Source organism: Leptonychotes weddellii, chromosome 7, assembly GCF_054177405.1.
Source record: "Leptonychotes weddellii isolate Sample4059 chromosome 7, ASM5417740v2, whole genome shotgun sequence".
In the NCBI taxonomy this organism is placed as follows: domain Eukaryota; kingdom Metazoa; phylum Chordata; class Mammalia; order Carnivora; family Phocidae; genus Leptonychotes; species Leptonychotes weddellii.
Window position 1 is genome coordinate 100,279,261 of NC_138375.1, and position 26,098 is coordinate 100,305,358.

The 26,098-nt window shown below is 37.8% G+C and overlaps 1 protein-coding gene across 1 annotated transcript in view; it reads left to right on the top strand.

Annotated features, from left to right (window-relative positions):
- The first annotated feature begins 4,257 nt into the window (after positions 1-4,257).
- PDE4D (phosphodiesterase 4D) overlaps positions 4,258-26,098 on the top strand; it is a 1,043,384-nt gene continuing 1,021,543 nt past the window's right edge. Inside the window, exon 1 of the mRNA XM_081826831.1 lies at positions 4,258-4,403. Within this exon, the coding sequence (XP_081682957.1) occupies positions 4,362-4,403 (42 nt within the window). The 5' untranslated portion in view covers positions 4,258-4,361. The remainder of the gene's footprint in view (positions 4,404-26,098) is intronic.

Consider the following 26,098-nt stretch of genomic DNA (forward strand, 5'->3'; position numbering starts at 1 on the left):
AAAAAAAAAAAAGAATATGATCAAATATAATCAGGCTGGTGAATAGATCAGTGCCGGACAGTAGATTTTGAACATATTTTGGTCTGTTAGAAGAAACTGTTCCCCAAAATTTTAAAGAAAGAAAAACTTATATATGTACAAAAATAAGGGTAAATAGGATGAAGGGATAGAATATGACTGTAAAGATGAAAGTTATAAAAGATTTTATAAAAGGAATTGATAAGAAGTTGGTTGAAAAAAGAAAGAAGAAAAATTTAAAAAAAACAACAACAACAAAAAAGAGAGAGAATGTGATCAGGCTGGAGACTAGAACAAAGCCATACACTAGAGATTTAGGGTATATTTTGGTCTGTTACTAGAAACTGTATCCCAAAATTTTAAAGACAGAACAACTTATATATATACAAAAAATAAGGTTAACTACAATGAAGGGATAGAATATGACTCTAAAAATGAAAAATAAAAAAGATTTTTAAAAAAGGGATTGATATGATGTTGGTTGAAAAAGGGAAAAAGAAAAATTAAAAAAAAATAGAAAAAGAAAAAAAATGAACTTTGAAAGACTAAAGAATCAGGGGGAAAAATCCATGAATTCTATATGCTGTATTCCCCTAGTGCTAGAGTTCTGTTCTCATTGATTGGTAGACTTGGTCTTGTCTGGCTGTTTTTGCTGATCTTCTGGGGGAGGGGCCTGTTGCAGTGATTCTCAAATGTCTTTGCCAGAGGTGGAATTGCCCCGCCCTTGCCAGGGGCCGGGCTAAGTTATCTGCTCGGGTTTGCTCTCAGGAGCTTTTGTTCCCTGCAAGCTTTCCATACAGCTTTGGAGGACGAGAGTAAAATGGTGGCCCCCCAATCTCCACTCCGGAGGAGCTGAGAACTCAGGGCCCCACTCCTCAGTGAGCCCCCAGAGAAAAGCAATCAATCACTCCCGTCTCCCTGGTCTCCGGCCACTCTCCATACTCACCTGGCCTGTGACCGAGTGTTTCTATCTCTGGCACCTGACCCCGTTTGGAGTCTCCAAATCCAGCAGATCCCTGCGGTGCGCTCCTGCAATGCTTCTCCTGGGGGAGGAAGGGGAGTCTCCCCAGATCTGCCCCTCGTTGGGTCCCGGCTGGAAGAGCAGTGGCCCAACTCTGCCTCAGATCACGGTTTATGGCAACCCCGAGCCCACTCCTCGGCTCTGTCTCTGCAGCCAGCTTCCTTGCTCCGATACCTGGGAGCTCTGCTGCGCTCAGGCACCCCCGGTCTTTCTATGACCCAAAGGTCCTGAAACTACACTGTTCCAGTGAGGGTTCCACCCCTGCTTAGCCACTGGAGCGACGTCCCTCAACGGAGCTGACTTCTAAAAGTTCCAATTTTGTGCTCCGCTGCTCTATCACTCGCCGGTAGTGGCTGACGGAGGCTCCCTCCCCCCCGTGGTCTATCTTCCCGAATATCGCCTTGGATTCACTTCTCCGCACGTCCTACCTTCCAGAAAGTGTTTTCTTTTCTGTTCAGAGAGTTGCTGCTATTCTTTTCTTCGATCTCCTGTTGAGTTTGTAGGTGTTCAGAATGGTTTGATAACTATCTAGCTGAACTCCTGAGTTAGACGAAATTTAGGTCTCCTACTCCTCCACCATCTTGCTCCTCTCTACTGTCCTATTCCTTAATAATCTCTTTACTAACCTCTCCTTAATGATCCTAATATGAGTGTGCTGTCTATTTATTCCTGGGACCTTAACTGATATATTATTCATTACCACTTAGTTGAAAGTATATTTGCCTAGTTCTGTCCTATCTGAGGGAGTTGGACACTTTCAAGTGGAAAAGTAAGAATGGGTTTTTGGTACTTGTCATTTGATACTAACAGAAGAAAAAGGTAGCAATGAAGGCTGATGATGATGGTGGTGGTGATAAAGTGAGCCAAGGATTCTTCTAGACATCCTTTTATACACATTAGGTCATTTAACTCAAAAACATGATTTATTATTACCGCCTTTTTGCAGATCTCAAAAAAGGTCAAAAGTTTAGTAACTTGCTGAAAGCTACACAGAATGCTCTTGGAGATCTGAAATCCTAACCTCTTTGGCTTCAAGATCCATACTGTTTTAGCCAGACCATGCTTCCTCCCAAGTATATAGGCTGAGAAGGGCCAGCCCATCAACAGCCAATTTTCAGTTATACCCATTTGCCTTCTCAAAAATCCACAGGTTCCAAATTCCTATGGGAGTCTTTAAATGATGTCAAGGCAAATTTCTTAAAAACTTGATGAATTCAGCAAACCTTACCAGGTCAGTTCCGTGATTCATCTGATTTGACTGATTTGTTAATTTAAAACTATTGAGTTACTAGCCTACTATGGGCAACTAACTATTCCCTGGTTGCCCCTAAGAGTACTCATTAATTACTGAGTGAGTAATTAAATATTTTGAATGTATTTTTCTCAGAGAGTGTACAAGCTTCCCATAGCATTTAGTTGGATTTTATTTTCTCCCTAGATATGGAATATTTAGTTCTCAGTTTATATTAGTTCTGTCCACTTCTTACATTGATTCAAGGTGGGTAATATAATTTCACATTTTCTGAGAACTTATAAAATGAATGGTATAAAAACCCACTGGGAAAGGTGACTAAAGTCCTGGAGGTATACTAGCTGAGAACTTTGCATTTGTGGATTCCCTCTTCCCTCCAACCCCCACTCCCTGAAAAATAATCCACACACTCTCAAAGAAACCATATTTATCCTAGAAATTCACAATTGATTGTGCATTTTTTTTAACCTTGGGCAAGCATTTTTATGAATGCTGGAAGAAGACTTGGTGTCTCAGTGCCCTTTGTGTTTCCCAAGTTGTGACTTGGGATATTCTTAGCAGTGATAAACTAGATTTCTCCAGTTCTAGCTCCACCTTGCTGTGGGATCTCTGGCCTCTCTAAAAGTATCTGCCTTCTAGCGTCATAAGCCTTAAGGGATGATTCACATATGTTCAAAACAAGTCTTTGAACCTTGAGAGTACGCCACTCTACGATTCTGGAGAGCTTGGTGAAGAAGGTACCTGTGCACTGGTGTGGGGGACCAGTGGCTTCCCCTGCTGCTGAGGGCTGGCCTGCTCCAGGGACCCAGATGGATGCTGTGTTCCCTGGAGCCCTCCCTCCATGTGTTTTGTGTGTTCTTAAAGTATATGTAGTTACTTTGTTTGAAAGTATATATTTTTGAATGTATAATTCACACTATCCTGCACTTTGATATTTTTCCATCATTTCAGTAAAACAAACTCCTTCAGACCTTGCTCACTGTTATTCTTTTCCCTAAACCTCAGGCACAAGTCTTTTGAGAAACTTAGAGTAAATTCAAATGATAGACTACTTGCTCTTGTTAGAATTGGTCTGTTCCCACCATTTCAGCCTACATCTACAACGTCAGCGTTTTTGTGTTTTGATCAAGCCTGTTTGCCTTATCCCTGTTCTCTTAGAATGATTTTTTTCCCAAAAGGCATTTCAGCCCACATGCAAATATTCCATGTGAATATTTAAATCATGTTCAGATTCAGCTGAATATCAGAATGAACACAAATTGTATAGTTATTGTATTTGCTCTTTCTTCAAAACAAAAAACAGAATCTCCTTCTTAATGTCTAGTGGGAAGTAAAGGTAAGGTAATAAGGCTATCATGTCATTCAAGTGACAGCTCCTCTGGGGTATTCTTAGAAATCATAGTTGTTGCTCAACTTGGTAAACTGTTTCTCCCAACCATTTCTTATAACATCATTGAACCCAAAGAGTAGAGAACTCATTAAATTCACTGAAGAACCACTGTACTGTGGATTATTGCTAATGATGAAACAGGAGGCCACCATGCTATGGTCAGAGTGCTTTCAGATGTAGTCAGATCCCTCTGGTGGTGGACAAGGCTACCTTATTCAGTGAATGCTTAGTGGAAAACTGAGGGGTCTCCAGCTGTACCAGCCAGAATCCGCATGTACACAGCTCAGCATGCATCTTCATTTCATACATGTAAGTTGTGACTACCATACCTATTTTTTTTAAGCCACTAGAAAAGTAGACTTGAATATTTAATGGAAAACAGATGGTGCTTGAAATCTCTAACTTACATTTAACAAAAGCTGTTTTGGAAATGCTGCTTGTGTGTACTTTTATTGCTTTAAACATAGCACCATTTCAGCTTGTTCTGCTGAATAATTTAAGAATTATTATCCTAGTCTAAGACAGAATTTTGAAGTGCACTTGTTAATCATATACTTGATTAAACATTTCCTTGCCTTTCTCTTCAGAATGCCAGTTGGCTTTTGAGTGGATAATTGTTGCAGTGAGAGAAGTGACATTGGAAACAACTATTGTCCATTTGAATTACTTAAAACACCACCATGAAAAGAAATACCTGTGATTTGCTTTCTCGGAGCAAAAGTGTAAGTACCTTTTGTTTTCATTTCTTTTCTAAAAACGTGTACACATAATTTTTACTGTTTTCTTTAGATTTTAATACTGTGCTATCATGATTAGGCTTGTGGGAGACCCTAGGTCAACTTTAGATTGTCAGGCTGTACACAGCTTGTTAACAAATGGAGACTTGTTTCTCTCTGTGGCCTGGTTGACATTTGATGGGAATTCTCTTTCAGTTAGTTTCTTTGCCTTACCATTCATTTGTATAAGCCTAACGGCGTGAGATTGGATGCTCTGATATTTGGATTGATGCAGAAATTATATGATTAAAAACTGAAACTGAAGAAATTTATGTCTTGAATATCGAATTTTCTGGGCAAGTCCAAAAGGATAAGTTGAATTTACGCCGCTAAGTACTTCAATCTATGACGTTCCAAAAGTTCATGTACATGGTAAATAACATGAAGACTTGATTAGGAGGACATCACTTCCATGAGCTGTCTACCCTAGCATATGTCTCTAATTTCTCTCCTCCTTTAGCGTTTTTTTTTTTTTTTTTTTTAAGTGACTGTCCTCAGGGCCCTGGTGTAGATTAAGCCTTCTTTCCAATTACCTACTCTCCTTAAGGCACTGAATTAGTGATAATTTTTAGATTCATATTAGCTTATGAAAGGAAGTATAAGCAAATAGAGCAACCCCAAGAAAACTACATAAGGCAAGGATGAAAGGAGGGTGTTAATTTCTGTGAGGCAAGCTCTAAGAACATGTCCCTTTGTTCATTTACCCAAGGGGAAAAAAAGGCATCTAAACAGATGCAGTTGTGACGTAGGATCATTCATTTGAAGGCATCAGAAAAACCACAAATGCAAACACATTTCTCTAGTATGAGAACGCTTTGTGTTACAACCCGTGATTCTTTTGTGATGGCCTCAGGCCATCTCTGATTCTTTCTGCAGAATTGCTTTCAGGCTTTTCAGGGTGAGCAATGCCTGTGGAGAGGGAAGGATAGTGTGCTCAGTAGGGTTTCTTAAAAAATGAGGATGTACCCAGAGGTGTGCCAGTTCTTGGAGTACCGACTGTGTTTAATAAGCAACTGAAGAAATTCAACAAACTCTGAGGAAGTGTCCAAATTCATTTGTTTTCCTGGTTGGTGTCTGGTTGTATGGATTACTGGATAAAATGGCTTGGTGCCTGGAGTTCTTTTGGTCATCATATAGTTGCTCATTGTAAAAGGAGGTGACTTACATACAAATGACCAGACTGCCAACACATCTTTCTTGTTACTGAGTTTTTTTTATTATAAGTTAAATATGAAAGTAAACCATCCACATAATGCTTCTTTCTTTCATTTAATTTCAGTGCCTGTGATAGGGGAAAAATGTGTAAAGGCAAGGGGGAGAATATTTTGGATAATTAAAACAATATTATTAAACATTGCCCTGTTCTTGGAGGAAAACATTCTAAAAGCAAATAATTAACTGAGCCGTGACTTTAAGGAACTGTGAGCACTTAATGATGCTAGGAGATTTCCTATTTATATTTGCTTAGTGCAGAAATTTTCATCTTGGTGGAAAGGCTCAAGATGCCCAGATTAAGAGAACCTGAATTGCCTACGTGTGTCTAAATGTAAACAGTAGAGCTCTCATTTCACTGCTTCTTAGCTTCTTGAAAATCCACTGGCATAAAAAAGTGCTTTCACTTAATTAAATGACTCTAGGCAGGAGATTGCTGTTTGTCAGAGGAAAGAGCCAGACTTTTTGCCTAGTTAGAAGTTGTCACCTTAGAGTTTCGAAAGTTCATCTTTCGCTGGTCTGAAAAAGTCATCCTGCACCCCTTAAGTCTTTGTTATAACAAAATCCAACATTATACACTTAGAAGTAAGTGTTCCTGGTTTTGATGAGGAAATTTTTAAGAATTAATTTGGTTTAGGATTTGAGAATGTTTGTCTTTGGCATTATGACATTTAAAAACCCAAAGAGAATATTCTAAAAGTTAAAACAGCCTGTGTTCCTCCCTGCATGTCTCCATGTATCTTGTATGTGTCATTGTGAAACTTCAGGCGTACAAAAGAGCAGGAAAAAAAAAAAGATCATCTTTAGACAGTTATTTATTCTTGAACACTTAAAGAGTGGTCATATTTTTCTTCTCACATTCAAGATCTGGTACAGTGTTCTTTTTAATGATTAATGCTCTGGATTCTTCCTTTATTTGGAAGGAATCCATGAAAAATTTTAGCTATAAAAATATAAACAAAGTACCTTTTGCTTAAAGTGCCATTTTGCTCCTTTGGGAGCATAATTTGTGCTTATGGTGGGTAAAAATAGGAAGAACTCATGTGAACAGTACAAAAGTGAAGCGTGGGCCCAGGGGCTGTGGTCTTTAGGGTCTCCTATGGGAGATGACACGCATCAAAGAATCACACACATAGGTGGGAAACAGTAATTCTCCACTACATTTCCTTCCATAGGGCAAATACCTTCCACCCGTCCTCCTAGGTAATGGCTTCTTTCTCCACCCTAGAATGTGAACTTCCTGAGACAGATGCTTTGCTTATTTATTCGTCACCGTATCTTTCACATGGTAGGTAATTACGTGGTAAAGAAACGAGCGAATGAGTACCCTACGATACCTGCTGAGAGAAACGTCCTAGCACAGTGATAACATATAACAGAATGACTTGGCTCAGTCAGGGAGGTCAGTCCAGAGTTCCTTAGAAAAGAGGATCGTTGGGGTAGTCTATGATCTGAACGGTGACTTAGCCTACTGAGGCAAAGGGGGTTTCCAGGGAGAGTTAACTTCATGCGCGATGATTCTTTAGTTTAGGGAAAGTGGTGGCTTCAAGGTCATGAACAAAAGCTAGAATAACGAATCCACTGGTGGTAACTGTAGGGAGGTAGACTGAACATAGTTAAGAGAGATTTGGGAAGGAAAAAGAAATAGGGCTTTTGGAAAGGTATTAGATGTAGGATTGAGGAGAGAAGAAAAGTATGGAAGGTGCCTCCTGGGCTTGTAGTTAACAAAATGGACGCGGTCCTTCCACTGAGGTGAAAGGGACGGGGTGCGGGGAGGGTGAGTCTGAGTCTACAGCTATGGAGATTGGGATGTTTCAAGATATAGGAGGGTGGAATGCAATCTTACTTAATTCACACAATAGGTAGGTTGGGAAACTCAAGTTAATTATTAAATGTATACCCCCGACTGTTGATTCAATATAGAAAATAGAGGGACACTTTTATTGAAATTAAAAAAAAAAAAATCCTGCAAGTTTAACCCCAAGCTGTCTTCACCAGGATCTACAAGTTGCATTTATCTACGTAAAATTCTTATATAGCACCCCTAGTATATCTCTGGAACCTGAAGATGTTGAACAGAAGGAAATATAGTGACAGTTATTTCTCCTTTGTTTTTAATTTATTGGAAAGAAAGACTGTCCATTCCTGTAAAATATTATGTGTAGAAAAGTGTTAAGAAATAGCAGGCTTAAATATATTCTCTTATTTCCTCATGTGTAAACAAAACAGGACTTATGTTAATTGATTTAAGAGAAACTTTCAAACATCAGCTCATAAAAACAGGTGTTATTTTTTTCACGATTTCTGTTGCTATAATGTGGTTAGTTTTGATCTACAGTTTTATATTGTTCCTGAACAGAGTAAAATATATAATTTTAAAATCTATTAATAATTATTTTCTTAAAAATTAATTCAAAGTAAATTAAATAGCATAAGCTACATTAATTTAAAGTAAATTAAAGCACTTAATGCTGCTTATTAAATTGAAAATGTGGCTAAATGAATTGAATGTCTAAATGAGTTAATATTGTCACACATTATTAGGATGAACTTACATGTAAACTTTTATAATAAATGGACCAAAATTTAAAAATCTCACAGTTTTTTTATCATATGTTATTAAAATATGAAATATTTTAAATTTTGCTGTTGTGGTTCACAAATTTATGACGATGAAAGAGGTCCACAAATTTAAAAAGTGGGAAACTATTCTACAATACATTGTACATCAGTTGAAAATATCAAAAGCAAATATTTTAAGCTTTACATTCCTGACTTATATAATTGTTCCAACTATCCACATCATTTATTTTTAGAATACATGGTATTAATATTTATCTCTCATAAAAATGGTTTCACCATATTTTACAGGGCTTATAAACTTTATATAGAGTTTCTGGTATATAATTTCTTCTTATAGTTGGAAGAGAGCCTAAAGATCTTCCAACTCAACGCTTTTATTTTGCTGATAGGGAAATTGAGATGGAGGTCAGGGGAGATGAAATGACTTGCCTGAAAGGTGGCTTGGTTTAGTTAAAAAAAATAGGCGAGCTTTAAAATCATACAGAATTGGGTTCAAAATCTGGCTCTTTCAACTTTTCAGCTGTGGGACATTTGACAAGTTACTGACTCCACTAATGTAATGGGTGATGGGGAAATGACATTAACACATAGTGATGCTTGGTACATCAAACATACCTAATGAGTTCTATCTCTGGCTTGCCCTAGATGCCATAACTTGTAAGTGAGAGAGCCTCCCTGTGTTCTTTCTTCTCTGTGGTTCTTAAAATGTAGTCAAAGCTCGGATTAAAAACAAAAATAACTATCTCTTACCTGCTTTTACCTATGTCAAGTGCCTGTAAATGCCAGTGTTGGAAAAACCACATTGTCCAGATGAAGTTCTGTAAAAATTAGGGCATTCAAGGAAAAACAAATGAAAAATATCATAAAATACAAAGCAGATGGTCACTTAGGTAGCACCTGCTTCTTTACAAACTGTATTTTCTGATTTAATAATAATTACAAATCGAAAGAGAAGAAAAGGAAAACTCTTGGTCTGGCAGATGACCCTTTCCATGAAGTGTTTATTTCCAACAAGAAGTGTTGCAGTAGAAAATTCTCCCAAAGTTTTATGATATGCATTCTGTACCTCTTTTTAAAGTTTTCAGGCCTATTCTCAGTGGACTAACATTTCATTTTCACACATCTCATCTAAAGTCCTTGTGACTTCTTGGAGTTTTATACCTCTTGGGGCGCTGAGGTCACATTTGTTTTTTCTGGGTGCTGAAAGGGCAGAGCATAAGCAAGAGTCCTTCTGTGCTAACCTTCCAAAGGGTCTTTTCTATCTGTGGAAGTTGGGACAGTTCTTGCTGTTCTGACTTCTGCTTTAATGGGATTGAACAAGTCTTATCTGTACAACAATTACAGATTTTAGTTTTTTATAGTTTTACTATAAAGCCAACCTATCTCAAAACCATGGTTGGTACAGTGAGGCTTGGTGAGGTATATGGGGCGTATACTCATATAGTATAAGTTTAAAAGCAGGAAAATCCCATGCAGAAGGGAAGCCTTATTTTGTTTACTATTCTGAATTATAATGGATCAACTAATTTCTCTATTTAAAGCTTGCCTTTTCCTGACTCAAATATGTTTTCATGAAGTCATCTAATTTTATTCTAGAACAGTATTTAGTTGTAAACATGTAGGATTTTTTTCCTTCTACCTAAATAGCATAGCAATTTAGGACAGAAAGATTAATTAATAACGATTATGCTTTTTGAAGCTGTTAGAAAATCCCATGAAAAAGTGCTCTAGCAATAATTCTGCTTTTGATTAGCTTAATTTGCTACAGTGGTCAAGACTCTACCACAGCCCTTTAGCCTCCTGTGTTAACTCTAGTGGTTCTTCTCAATCCATTGGTGCCAAAGAGAAAGGAGCCATTTACAGTGACCCCAGCATCAAATCCATGACTCAGACTTGGCATTTCTCCAGTGAAATATTGATATAGTATGACTTTCCTGAGGTTAAAGACTTAACTCCAGCAGCTTGTACTTCTGTTGAAAATAATTCTTAAAATAATAGATTTAATTTTCTTTGTATTATGAGTAATAATCAGGATAGCACAATGTTAGGTTCTGAAACTTTTGAATATTGTAACATGCTTTCACTGATTTGGCTTTTTACTCTCTTACTGGTATAAGGGAGCAGCAACTTGATTACTTGATTGTAATCAAGTGCAGCAATCTCAAATTTGGGCTTCAGAAAGAAAATATTAGGACTCCTATTTATATTTACTTTCTTTTCAACTTTTTGTATATGTTCAATAAATGTACAGATGTAAATGTGTGCAATTTGATAAATACATGAATTGGGAAAATACATTCAAAATATTTTTCCTGATAGGGGTTTATAATCAAAATAGTTTAGAGGCCATTCTTTTTTTATTGTTTTTATTAACATATAATGTATTATTTGTTTCAGGGGTACAGGTCTGTGATTCATTAGTCTTACACAATTCACAGCGCTCACCATAGCACATACCCTCCCCAATGTTCATCACCCAGCCACCCCATCCCTCCCACCCCCTTCCACTCCAGCAATCCTCAGTTTGTTTCCTGAGATTAAGAGTTAGAGGCCATTATTTGCAGTGGAAAGAGAATAGTTTTTGAATGCAGATACCTGGATTCAATCCTTAGATCCACTAGTGCTTAAAGATCTGACCTTCAGGAAATTACTTATTTTTTTCCTGAGTCTTAGTGCCTATGTGTGTAGAAAATGGATGGAACTGAAGGGGATTATGTTAAATGAAATAAGTCAAGCAGAAAAGACAATTATCATATGGTTTCACTCATATGTGGAACATAAGCAATAGCACAGAGGATCATAGGGGAAGGGAAGGAAATCCAAAGGGGGAGAAGTCAGAGAGGGAGATGAACCATGAGAGACTATCGACCCTGAGAAACAATCTGGAGGTTTCAGAGGGGAGGGGGGTGGCGGGGAGAGGGTAACAGGGTGATGGGTAGTGAGGAGGGCACATGCTGTGATGAGCACTGGGCGTTATACTTAACTAATGAATTATTGAACACTACATGAAAAACTAATTATGTACTATGCAGTGGCTAACTGAACATAATAAAAAATATTAAAAAAAAGTATATCATAACGAAGGGGAAAACATCTGCACATAGTATTTTCTTGATAAATTCAATCTTGAGGTTTGCAGATTTTTTTTTGTAGCTACAGAGCTGAGTGATAGTATCTGGTCCAGAAATGAATCATATGGAAACACCAGGAAATGAAGTACCTTCTTCTCACTAAAAGAGTTCAAGCATAACTTCCAGGATCACTTAGTCAAGTTCCATATTATGCAAAAGATTCAGGCATAACATGAGTGGTTAAACTAGGTGAGAGTTCATTTCCCACCAGTTATAAATTTCTTTGATTCTAGGACATGTTGTACCCATTCATAAATTGAATTGAAGGTCATTTTCCAGATAAATATAAAATCATGGCATTGGGGCAAAAGAGTGTATTACTCAGCTCAGTTGCCCTAACAGAACTACCGTAGATGTGGGGCTTAAGCAACAGAAATGTATTTTCTTAGAGTGCTAGAGGCTGGGAAGTCTAAGTTTAAGGTGCTGGCCAATTCAGTTCCTGGTGAGAGCTCTCTTCTTGGCCTTCTCACTGTGAATTCATTTAATCCTAATTACCTCCCAAAGGCTCCGATCTCCAAATGCTATCACACTGGGGTATAGGACATCAATAGGAATTTTGGGGTGACACAAACATTCCTTCTATAACAGAGTTTGATATTCTTTTTAATTTAATTTTAATTTATTTTTTGATCAGGATAGGTGTACTCTTTAATCCCCATCACCTGTTTCATCCATTCCCCATCCCCTCCCCTCTGATAACCAATAGTTTGTTTTCTGTAGTTAAGAATCTGTTTCTTGGTTGGTCTCTCTCTCTCTCTCTCTTTTCCTTTACTCATTTGTTTGGTTTCTTAAGTTCTACATATAAGTGAGATGATATGGTATTTGTCTATCTCTGACTGATTTTGCTTAGGACTATACTCTCTAGCTGCATCCATGTAGTTGCAAATGGTGTGATATCATTCTTTTTTTCTGGCTGAATAATATTCCATCATATATTTTACATATATATATATCACATTTATATATATATATATGAATGGCTAAAGAAGATGTGAAATAAATAAATAAATATATATATATATACACACACACACACACACACACATAATATATACACAAAATATATGATGGAATATTATACCATCATGGAGATGGAGAGATATATAAATATATCTCATGTCTTCTTTATCCATTCATCTATCAGTGGACACTTAGGCTGCTTCTATACTTTGCTATTGTAAATAATGCTGCAATAAACATAGGGATGCATGTATCCCTTTGAATTAGCATTTTCATATTTTTTGGGGCAAATACCCAGTGGTGCAGTTACTGGATCATAGAGTAGTTCTATTTTTAACATCCTGAGGAAACTCCATATTCTTTTACATAGTGGCTACACCAGTTTGCATTCCCACCAGCAGTACAATAGAGTTCCCTTTCCTCCACATCCTCACCAACATCTGTTGTTTCTTGTGTTTTTGATTTAGCCATTCTGACAGGTGTGAGGTGATAACTCATTGTCGTTTTGATTTGCATTTCCCTGATGGTGAGTGATGCTGAATATTTTTTCATGTGTCTGTTGGACACCTGTATGTCTTCTTTGGAAAAATGTATGTTCATGTCTTCTGCCCGTTTTTAAATTGGATTATTTGGTTTTTTTGGATGTCATCCTCTTAATTTTCTATTTTCTAGATTTTATGGTAGGGAAACTCAGTGATGGTTTTTGAGGTTCTGATAATCTCTTCATAGATCTCAAGGCTAATTTTAATTTCACTTAAAAATGTTTTCTCTTCCATTCCTATTGTTATTTTCCTCTTAACATATTGTTTGTTATTGACATCCAATCCAGTGATAGAGATCTCTGAAGTTCCTTGTCCTGTTGGTGGATTTACCAGTTGAACTAACTTTTCAGATTTTCAACATGATTATCTGAACCATCTTCATTCCCTTTACCAATACCATTGCTTTTATGCTATCCAGAAGTGGGAAGTGAATGTACAGACAAAAAGGAGAGACACATACAGATTTCTATACTTATAGTGTATCTTTAAATCAGAGGTTATTAAAAAAACTGGAAAACAGTATGGAGGTTCCTCAGGAAGTTAAAAATAGAGCTACCCTATGACCCAGCAATTGCACTACTAGGTGTTTATCCAAAGAATACAAATGTAATCCAAAGGCACACCTGCACCCCAATGTTTATAGCAGCAATGTCCACAATAGCCCAACTATGGAAAGAGCCCAGATGTCCATGAACAGATGAATGGATAAAGAAGATATGGTATATAAATACAATGGAATATTACTCAACCATCAAAAAGGATGAAATCTTACCATTTACATCGATGTGGATAGAACTGGAGAGTATTATGCTAAATGAAATAAGTCAATCAGAGAAAGACAATTACCATATGGTTTCACTCATATGTGGAATTTAAGAAACAAAACAGAGGATCATAGGGGAAGGGAAGGAAAAATAAAATAAGGTGAAATCAGAGAGGGAGACAAACCATAGAAGACTGTTAATCATAGGAAACAAACTGAGGGTTGCTGGAGGGGAGATGGGTGGGGGGATGGGGTAACTGGGTGATGGGCATTAAGGAGGGCATGTGATGTAATGGGTGTTATATGCAGCTGATGAATTACTGAACTCTACATCTGAAACTAATGATATACTATATGTTAACTAATTGAATTTAAATAAAATAAGTAAAAAAAAAAATTAAGTAACTTTCCTTACAATATCTCTGTTGATATTTTCTGAACTCATGAATTTTTATAAATCTCATCTGATAGAATGAACTGGATAAATTTTAATTCTTCATTAATCAGTTCTCTTATATATTGAATTTTAAAGTATCTTATAGTATTTTCCATTAAATTCTTGATTTGCTAGTGTCATGTATCATTTTCTTCCTGCCAGTGGGAAAGATTCAAGATCTCTTCTGTTCAGTTGGATTTGTTAGTTTCTTGATGAAATTGCCCTCTGACTTCAGATTCTTTTGGATGCTCTACAGTTGGATAAAATTGGCACTCACCAGATGTCTTTTAATTGAAGTTCCCTGTTCTCTTTTGACAGAATTGTTGTTTAGTGTTCATTCAAAACCAGAAGCAAATCCTGGATGTTTGGAGGGTACAGTGTATCTGGAAAATTCTTTGCATATTGAGTTGAAAGCCCACCTAAATGGGCTGTCAGTTTTGAGTCTAGAGCTGGGAGCCCACCCGGTGAAATAGGCCCTGCAGCCTTCTAGGATGGCCTCTTTGCCCAGAAGACTTTAAAAATGTTGTCCAAAGTTTGTAAGCCAAATTTATCTTAAGCTTTAAAAAAACATTTTTCCAGCCATACTTTTATATTGCTAAAGGAATTGCTCTTTTTATGAACCATGGTGAGTAATTTATAACATTTCAGTCCATTAGTGCCTGCCTGGAGAGGGCAGAGCAGAAAGAAATTTGGGAAGGATGGTACATTTTGTGTGGCATTTCAGAGGTATCTACATTTATTATTCCTCACAGTTACCCTGTAAGAGTGATTGTTTTGGTAATTTTATGGTTAACAAAAATAATGGTTCCCTTCCCAGACTGGCCTCCCTTCTCTACTCTGTCAGTCACCACCTAAGTACAAGATTGCAAAAGTTGTCACAACCTGGGGCGCCTGGGTGGCCCAGTCAGTTGAGCATCTGATTCTTGATTTTGGCTCAGGTCAGGATCTCAGGGTCATAAGATCCAGCCACATGCATCAGGGGTCCGTGCTCAGTGGGGAGACTGCTTGAGATTCTTTCCCTCTGCACGTGCTCGCTCACTCTCTCTGTCTCTGTCTCTCTCTCTCGTGCGAATAAATAAATGAAACATTAAAAAAACAAGTTGTCCGGTGCCTGGGTGGCTCAGTCGTTAAGTGTCTGCCTTCGGCTCAGGTCATGATCCCGGGGTCCTGGCATCGAACCCCGCATCGGGCTCCCTGCTCCGCGGGAAGCCTGCTTCTCCCTCTCCCACTCCCCCTGCTTGTGTTCCCTCTCTCACTGTGTCTCTCTCTGTCAAATAAATAAATAAAATCTTTAAAAAAACAAAACAAAACAAGTTGTCACAACTTAGAATCCTGATAAAGTTAAGTATATGGAAACTGGGCTTTTCCCTGTGGTTACTCATCAGAGTTCAGAGAAAGTCAGAAGAGATACTATATGTAAAACTGCTTTGAAAAGTGTAATGTACAAAGCAAAACCAAAATAATATTCTTGCTTGTGTTTTTATTGGCCACAAACTGAAATAACAGCCTGTAGTTTTAGAGGTTTCATTCTTTTCATTATTATTCTTGTTTTCCTGTTTGTGCTCTTTTACAAAATTCAGCACATATCTGTTGAATGGTTACTCTGTGTCAGGAACTGTGCTGGGCTCTGGCTAACCAATAGTGAGTAAGATACTTATGGTCTCTCCCTTTATAGAATATATTTGACACCTAAATTTACATTTTTTATCATTTTATTGCTCTTATCTTCCTCCCCCACCCTAACCCTAGCCATTCAAGTCTATCCCACTGTAATCTTTAATTCTTGCCAGGGAGTCTGAAGTCTGGTCCCTCTCACACCTCTGTGTACTTGTCTTCATCACATTGTGAGTAACTTGTTTGGCAGATACTCTGAGCTGTGAATAATGTGCCATAATTGTCAATTACGCTCATTGTTGCAGAAACATAGATTATTTTAGAGCAGTTAAAAAGAATCTTCTCAGATAATTGACAATAGTACAAGAATAGCTGAGAGCAAAATGAATGTGAATATGGAGGAAAAGTCTGAAAGAATAAGGACTGATCACCAACCATTTCCTTTGAGATCAATCACACGACGGTTTTAGTGGCCAAAGTCCATCATTATACTGTCATCTTAGAAAAACCTCTACTTGTTTTCGATATTGTGATGTGTTTGCTATTTCATTTTTGGACAATTTCAAGTTGGGGTTGAATTCCGAATGATTATGTCCCAGAAATAATTGTATATGTTGTACTTAACGATGTAAACACCAAAGATACATAAAAATAGAGAGGAGTCTTGTTGAATCAATAATAACTATTCAAAATGAATTCCTGCAGACATGCAGACAGTATCTCTCTGTAACAAAGTGGAATTATGAAGAAAAGCATAATAATTTGGTGCAGTTTTCTATTAGTAGTATTTTGCTCCAGAAAAGAAATTACTTTTAGAGGCCTTTTAACTATAGCCAATTCTCTATTTTTAAAATTAGGGTTAAATATCCCTTTTTTACTATTGAAATGCCTACCTGTAAGCAAAGATTTTAAAGGTTAGAAATGATTTCAATGAAAATTATTGATGTATTTATATGGTTTCCCCAGATCAGTGCTTTCAAGGGCAGCAGAGGTATGGTCTTTAAGGTCCTGGCTTGTAGCATTGGCTTTGCCACTCTGTATCTATATCATGGTGGAGGAAAGGAAGGTGAGAAAACTATAAATAATTAGGTTATTATCAAATGCTCCCAATATCTGTGATGATTGTTTCAAGGGTAAAATGAAAAAACAGCACATTATAAAATAAAAATAAACAAAAAGTCAAACCAACCCAGCAAAAAACAATCCAAAATAATGTTATACAGTATTTAGTTGTATCATATGCTTCTGTACCAAGTAATTTAAGTCTTGGGAATTTTTTTTTAAAGTAGAATTGATCCATCATTAAACAGAGTAACGTAAAACAACCTTACTTTTAGTGTTGGAAAAGGTCATTCTGTCAGTTCACGTGTTCTCCTCAGTTGTGCATCTTAAAAGCCATGATGCCAAGGTCAAGAAAGATTAATTGTTAAATAGTTAGAGCCCCCTGCCCCCCTGACCCTGCTTTCCAGTACCTTCTATCACCTAGATTGGGTCACATACCACACACGTGGAATTACAGGCACAGCTCCATTTACAGCACAGTGTCTGGGACTATGACATTTTGCTTGTGACTCAAGGTCCTATCTGTCCTTCCCTTACTGTTTTTACTACCATAGCAGTCTAGACTTCTGTTTTGGCAATATTGCTTCTGTGTCAATGACTTGGACATGTTTATAGCCCTCAACATCCTGACTTTAATTCAGTCAACAGTATTTATTAAGCTCTCACCAGCTATAAGACTGCATGACAGCAGTCATACTCCACGGAGCTGTGCACTCAATGGTACCCCAGAGGTTCAGAGAGTTAGCACTCCACCAAGCCGTAGCCAGGTTAGGATTTAAGCTTTTCAGAGAATCTGGATCACTGAGCGTTAAAAACCAAATGTATGACAGCTACTGAAAACCATGACAACACCACAGTGCCACAATGAAAACTATCTTTGAGACAAACCCATTGAAAACAAAAAGATACAAGCCTTAGAGGCCTTCATCTCTGCTTACTGCATGTGCTTTAAAATATTAATTTTATATAATAATGATCATTTTATATATTTCTAGAAGGGGCCATTACCTAGCATAAATTTAGCAGCAGGGTTGTGTTTAAACAGAATATGAATCCTATCAAGAGAGACCTAGGCTTTGCTCGGAAGCAATAGTCTCTGAAGGAATATTCAAAGATAAACAAGGGAGTTGAGAAAAAGATGAGATCTCCCTAGTATTACGCATATCAAAACTTAAAAAGCGGAAGATTTTTTTTCCCTCCATTTGTTCATGCAGGGGCTCAGAACATGTATTCCCTTGGCCCAAGTAATTGAAATAACTGGCAAAGTAGTCAGAGAGGAGCTTGTCCTCCAGTGGGTGGTACTGTTGTCTATTCAGAACAGATGTAAGTTACAACTGGCTGATAGGTTTTCTAATGTTGGGGCAGTCCTTTCTGAGGAAATATGAGATGGTCTTACAATGAGATATTTCAAAGTTCTGATCAAGTTTTATGGTTCTTCAAATGGATATTGTTGTTAATACTACACTCTGATTAAAAGAAACTTGAATATCTTAATTTATGATTTTTAACTTACTGCTATTATGCTTATAAATATGTTTATAATGTATATATAGGCATAAATACAGAGAGACATTATGGGCATAAATGACTGTACATATAGACATGGATGAGGAAGATTAACAGATATTTTAATTGATACCTGCTCATCTGAAACCAAAGTTACATACTTTCATTAAAGTAATACATATCATTAGTTAAATTACCCTGCACTTTAATATCATAAATTCTTACCAATATGTGACCTTGGGTAAGATACCTTGCTGGTGTCTATTTTACTGATTTGTAAAATGAGGGGAGTCGATTAAATGAATGGGAAGGTTTGTTTCAACTCTAAGATTAGGACTATATTTCCAATATTATATATATCAGAACGGACTCAATAAATATTTTTCACATTATGGAGCTTATAGTCAAAGTGTAGATTCTGGCTATCCTTTCCATCCAAAATATAAACATGATCCTGATTAATGAAATGAGCTCGTTAAGCATCTGCCAACTTTGCAAAAACACTGTCACTGTTGGACATCTGTCACCTTTAAGAATGCATGGAATAAAAAAGATCCTCACTTTCCTGAGAATTGAAAGAATTATTTTAACATTATTGCTGCTTTAAACATAATCCTCTCACTTACCCATGTTGCCAATGGAAAGGTAAAAAGAAGGTTGTAGTATTTTGAGTGGCTCTGCTGTAAAGAAATCTAAATCTTTTTACTTTATATTCTAATGAGAGCAGCTTTGCCCAGCTCTCTGCTAATAGCCACCCTTTTGACCCCTGCAGGTCACCTGTGGTGACATCAGGCCTGTCTTTTCTCTATTAGCAGAGAGATCTCTGAACTGCTGGGCCTGAGGATAGACACTATGGTTTCTCCTTTCCTTCCCTGAAGCACGACTAGCTCCACGCTGTCACATGCAACCAGACTTTACTGAGTGCTTGACATAATGGGAGGAAACCCCAGTGCAGGAAAGAAAACCCTTACGACTGAATATAAGAAATGATCATTCCTGGGCGCCTGGGTGGTTCAGTTGGTTGAGCGACTGCCTTCGGCTCAGGTCATGATCCTGGAGTCCGGGGATCGAGTCCCACATCGGGCTCCCTGCTCAGCAGGGAGTCTGCTTCTCCCTCTGACCCTCCCCCCTCTCATGGGCTCTCTCTCTCTCTCATTCTCTCTCTTGAATAAATAAATAAAATCTTTAAAAAAAAAAAAAGAAATGATCATTCCTGACATTTACAGAAACAACCCGTTACCAAGTCCTTCCTCCCTAGTCAGTGACCTACCTCTTAGTTGCTTTGCATATCTCCCATGTGAAATGCCTTTTTTTCTTGTATCCTACCGGGTACCCAGGCTCTGGACTTCACCGAGGCCCAGGAGAAACTCTTCATTCCATGTCTAAGCATAAACATAGTAATTTACAAAGGTACAACTCTCCCCACATGAAAACTCATTCTACGGTTTCCTTCAGAGCAGTTTAACTGGAACATGTACATTCTAGGCAAGGACGTTAGCCTGGCCTTTGTCCTACCAAAGAAGCAACCTTCCTTCAGAGCTGGACCACAATCTTTTCCTTTAGGGGACCACTTGCTGGACTTTCTCTCAACTTTTTCCATTAAGGCCTTAAAACATATTAATGTCACTTCTCAGCCAAGAGTACTCCAGTTGCAATGAACAAATTCAAAGGCAGTGCATCTACAATGCATCCAAACAGTCACTATTTTCACCAAATCCCTATCACTTGTGTTGCTCCCATAAGATAACCTCCACATCTTAATTTTAGAATATTGAGGAATTCTGGAGTGAACGGTCTAGCTTCTACTTTAAGCTCAGAGACATACAGAGCTTCAAAGAGTGCCACTCCCTCCTTCCCACAAAGAAATAGCTGAAGAAATGACACATTCAGGACTCTAAAAAAAATCCCTCAGAGATTTGAGGTTGCAAGACAGCCAACCAGCCCCAAATATAGGAGGAGAGGCACTTGTCAAGAAGGAGAAAGAGGATGCTGTCATTTGTTTACATCAGGCAGACATCACCAGATGCCGTATAAACAAGGAAGGAGATTCAGCTAAAACTCTGAATGGATTGCTAAAGGCTGAGTGTGAGCTAGCACGAGAGTGTGGACACCCTGCACGTTGCATAAATAGGGGAGGAATCCCTTATTGGGCTTTTCCTCCACAAACCTCACTAGGGGCTCACTGGGAAGATTGAGGAGGAAGACAGCAGCCACAGTTGAAAGTAGACCAATCTCCCTACTGGGATAAAAGCGTTATTCTACAAAGGCAAAGAGCAACAAGAACTACTGACTAAGGGCACTGGGGTAAATCCACTGATGAGGAAGGTAATGGGGGGGGGAACTCTCTCCTTAGGGGCAAGGTAAGAATATGTGCCAGGACCGGCACTATACTTGGAGGATGGGCAGGAGCACTTAGACCCAGGGACATCATGCCTTCCTCAGACTAAGGCTACCTTAGAACATCAAGTAACACTCATTCCTCTCTGAGCCCCCACTGGCATCCCAGCAAGCACTAAAATTAACAGTGGAATATGGCTGCAAGAGTGTCAAGAGACTGAGAGTCTGAGGCCCAGCACAAAAGGAGGGCCCAAAACTAAGGGTGGAGCAGATATTAAGAAAATAACCCTTGGAAAGCCATCCCACAACCTAACCACATGATATCACTAGAGAAACCTGTGGTACACTGTGGTTAATCTTAGCAAAAGCCCTCAAATCCAGGCCAGTTCCTGACTAGATTAATTCAAATTCCTGTGCTAAAGGCCTAGCAGATGGGAAAGCATGCTCACTTTAAGCACAAAAATATATTTACCTCAGTATCTACTGTCCTACGCAAGATATCCAGTTTTCAGCAAAAAATTTGAGGCATATGAAAAGGCAAGAGAAAATACTCCAAAGAAACAAAACTATATACAGAATCATCCCAGATATGGCACAAATGTTGGAACTCTCAGACAAGGGATTTAAAGTAATTATAATTAATGTTAAAAATCTCTAATAAAAAGGCTTGACAGCATGTGAGATCAGATAATTTCAGCAGAAGGATGGAAATTATAACAGAATCAAATGGAAGTGCTAGAAACAAACACGGTAACAGAGATGAAGAATGTGTTTGAGCTCATTAGTGGGTTTGACACAGCTCAGGAAAGAATCAGTGAACTTGAAGATAAATCAGTAGAAATTACTCAAATGGAATACAAAGAGTAAAAATGGGAGAGAAAGACAGAGAAAGGATAGGGGATGGGCAGGCCTGCAAGTGCATAGCAGAGCATCTAAAAGTTGTAGTACAATATTAAATGGTATAACGTGCATAATTGAAATCACAGAAGGAGAAAATGGGGCAGAAGAAACATTTGAAGAAATGATGACTGAGGATTTTCTAAAATTAATGATAGACACCAAATTATAGACGCAAAATCTCAGAGTTCACCAAGCAAGGTACATACCAAAATAGACACACACACAGAGGCATATCAAAATGGCTGAAAACCCAGAACAGAAGATCTAGAAGGCAGAGAGAGAAAAAAAAAAAAAAGACAAGTTAACCTACAAAGGAGCAAGGATAAGAATTAGAGCAGACATCTCCAGAATCTTTGCAACAAAGGAATGATATCATTAAAGTACTGAAAGAAAAAAAAAAATCCCTGTTAACCCAGAATTCCATACCCAGGAAGAAAATAATTAAAATATAAAGTAAAACTACTTTCTTAGAGTGAGCTCTTTCAGCTTCTTATCCTCTCTGACATCTCCAAAGTATCCTGCATATATGTTCTTGTATTTTTTGCTTAACTTCTTCATGTCTGAGAGGAAGAAGATGGTCACTGCAGACCAGCACCTCTATTTCTGTAGAGGACTTAGGTCATTATCTCCTCTCACCCATATGCTCAGTTGGAAATTCACTTCTCTTTTCTATCCCTCCTTTTTACTTTGTCTATGAAAGACGTTGCAGTTGCTTTAGACACAGCTGGCCAAGTGTGTCTCTTTAGACAATCTTGGTATTCCTCTTTTCTGATGGTTATTTCTCTATTTTCTTTCAGATCTGTATGTCCCTTAAACAGTGCTATTCCTCCAGGTTCTGTCCTTGGCCCACATGATGTTCTAAGATAATCTTAGCTCTATTTCTGTCTTTGTCTTCTGTTTGATTTTTTCTGAATCTCTGTATTAGCTCAGACTTCTGGTTTTAGTCTCAGAACTGTATTCACTTGTAGGCTGGACATACATTACATCCACACGACATTTCCCAAACTAGACTCTTCTACCATCCTTTCTCTTCTCTAAACACGCTGTTGTTTCTCAGTTCTCTCTGGTATTTGCTGTCCCAGCCCAGCCATTAACCCAGGGGCTGAAGCCAGAGCCCTGAGAACCCTTCCCAACCCACTCACTCATAATCCCTCCCATCATCCAAAGAAGCAACAAGTATTATTGCATGTATCAGTGTGCTATATCTCTTTCAGCCCTCCTCATCCCAACTCCACTACCTGGAGATCACCGTATTTTTCCTTACCAAGCTGGGTCACATCAAAATAAAATGAAGTAGTGAGGACTAGTAACATTATGTAGTGTGGGATATGGAAGCTACTAACATTTGTTATATTATCTATTTCTGTGGCAGCTCTTATTTTTTCCTATTAGTTTTCTAAGTCTTGCTTTGCATCTTAATCTTTTCACAATTGCTTTGGATTAGAATTTAAGCTAGCTCTTAAAAACTGAATTCACATCAAAAGTAGAAGCTGATCTTAGGTGTGTGCACTTGTGTGTGTGTATGTGGAGTTTCTATTACAGCCATCAATCATCGCTCATTGATTTTTTTTTAAAAAAAGAGCAATTATAGCAGAGGCTGATTATGTATCAGTGATCTTGTATAGGAGCGGATTGAGTGAAATGTTAGATTTTTATACCAGGTATCAAATGAAATTAAGAGCTAATACCTGTGCTAATGTGACTAATAATTAATAATCGCATAAGGCAATTAAGTTTCAGTATTCCATCCCAACATTTTCTTGTTTTTTTTTTCCTTACATAAACTTGGAGTTTTTAGATAGGCAGTTATATTTCTCCTCATTTTACAGAGATTCAAAATCAGCATTAGTGAGTCTAAGTGAGGTAGTGAGACTACACAGATGGTAATGGCTGAGCCTAGATGTACTTACAGGTCCTTTGACTCCACATTCCTTACTCTGCTCACCATGCTACTGAGCCTCACATCTGTAACTGTGTAACTGGACGCATTGCTCATGTGCGAATGCATCCTTACCCTATGTGCCTACTGAAAATAAATTGTAGCACATCAGTTAGATTCTGTATTATAGCTAAATATATGTCTCCAGAGGCAAGGAAAACAAAAGCAAAAATAAACTATTGGGACTACATCAAAATAAAAAGCTCCTGCACAAGGGAAGGAAACAATCAATAAAACTAAAAGGCAACCTACAGAATGGGAGAAGATACCTGCAAATGACATAGCTGATAAAGGGCTAGTATCCAAAATCTATAAAGAATTTATCAAACTCAACACCCAAAAAACAAATAATCTAGTTAAAAACTGGGCAGAAGACATGAACAGACATTTCTCCACAAAAGACATACAGATGGCTAACAGACACATGAAAAGATGCTCAATATCACTCATCATCAGGGAAATACAAATCAAAACTATAATGAGATATTACCTCACCCCAGTTAAAATGGCTAAAATGAACAACACAAGAAACAGCAGGTGTTGGCTAGGATGTGGGTAAAGGGGAACCCTCTTGCACTGTTGATGGGAATGCAAACTGGTACAGCCACTCTGGAAGATAATATGGAGGTTCCTCAAAATAAAAATAGAACTATTCTATGATCTATCAATTACATTACTAGGTATTTACCTAAAAGATACAAAAATACTGATCTGAAGGGATACGTACACCCCAATGTTTATAGCAGCATTATAAATAATTGCCAATTTATGGAAAGAGCAAAATATCCATCGACTGGTGAATGGATAAAGATGTGGGATATATATAATGGGATATTACTCAGCCGTAAAAAAGAACGAAATCTTACCATTTGCAATGATGTGCCTGGAGCTAGAGAGTATTATGCTAAGCGAAATAAGTCAGTCAGAGGAAGACAAATACCTTACAATTTCACTCATGTGGAACTTACGAAACAAAACAGATGAACATGGGGGAAAAAGAAGAGAGGCAAAAGAAGAAACAGACACTTAACAATAGAGAACACACTGATGATTACCAGAGGGGAGGAGCGTGAAGGGATGGATGAAGTAGGTGATGGGCATTAAGGAGGGCACTTCTTGTGATGAGCCCTGGGTGTTATGTGCAAATGTTGAATCACTAAATTCTACACCTAAAACTAATAAAACACTGTTAACTAACTGGAAAAAATAAAACATGGGTTTTTTTTTTGTTGCTGTTGCTCTGCAAACAATTGCTATCTCCTTGTATAACTTATTACCTTGTGTTTACAAAGGAACAACAGAGTTTGATTTTTGCAATATTGCTTTTGCTTAACCTTTCCATCCAACCAATGCACACCTCCACACCTGATGATCTCAATTTCATCTTCCAGAGATGGCCTATGCTTTGCTCCAAATTCCCCTATTGTTTAACTTCTGAAGGTAACATGATTTTGCAGCACCTAGAAAATAGTTTATGTCAGCAATCATGACCCTGAAATGTGTTGCCAGATACATATTTTGATCCCACAACTAGAAAACATTTCCATGATTAGATTACTGTGGTTTCTATCTTTCATGGCTTTCTATTTCCACTTAATCCTTCCTAGTTTCCTCTCCCCTTTAAAATCAAACTATTTAGTATTTTCCTTTGTTACTTCCATTACCAAATACAAGAAACTAAAGAGTCAGATAAATGTATTCTCAGAATTCTATAAACAGTTTATTGTAATTTAGTAAGATGTTCTCTTCTGTTATTTCATCATTATGTTGTTATAGATCATCTTTGTCATCCTCTGTGTTTCTCTGCATAGTTTTTCTGGAGCATTTTAATTCTTACCAAGTGCTCTTTTGTGCGTGTGTGTGCAGAGACCCCATTGTGATAATTGCTATACACAAAATGTATATGGTACTTTTCAGTTTACAGAGTGATTTTCACAAACATTACCTTATCTGAGACTCATAATAACCTTGTAAATTAGGCTGTGTTATTATCATCTTTTCCAGATAGGAAAACACTTTCACCAGGTAATGGGGAGGCATTTGAACTGAAGACTTTTAAATCTAAACCCTGGGATCTGTTCACTCTGTGTTCCCCTTTTTAATTTGCTCTCTTTCCCTCTCAGTCCTTGGAATTATGCAGACCAGGGTTCAAAGGCCAGCCTCTCAACTACTGGCTATCATATCACTAAGCTGAGCCCTAGTTGACTCATCCAAAATAATATAGATTATAATAAGTCCATCATACAGTTGTTATGAAAACAAAACAAGAAAAGGCACATTAACATGTCCAACACCATCGCACCTATGATGGTTGTGTGATAAATGCTAGATTTCCTTTCCCCACACTGCTACTTAATCTTTTTTCTTCTGTGAAAACTTTTTAAAAATATTTTATTATGTTATGTTAATCACCATACATTACATCATTAGTTTTTGATGTAGTGTTCCGTGATTCACTGTTTGCGCATAACACCCAGTGCTCCATGCAGAATGTGCCCTCCTCAATACCCATCACCAGGTTAACCCATCCCTCCATCCCCCCTCCCCTCTAGAACCTTCAGTTCGTTTTTCAGAGACCATAGTCTCTCATGGTTCGTCTCCCCCACCGATTTAGCCCCCTTCATTTCTCCCTTCCTACTATCTTCTTTTTTTTTTT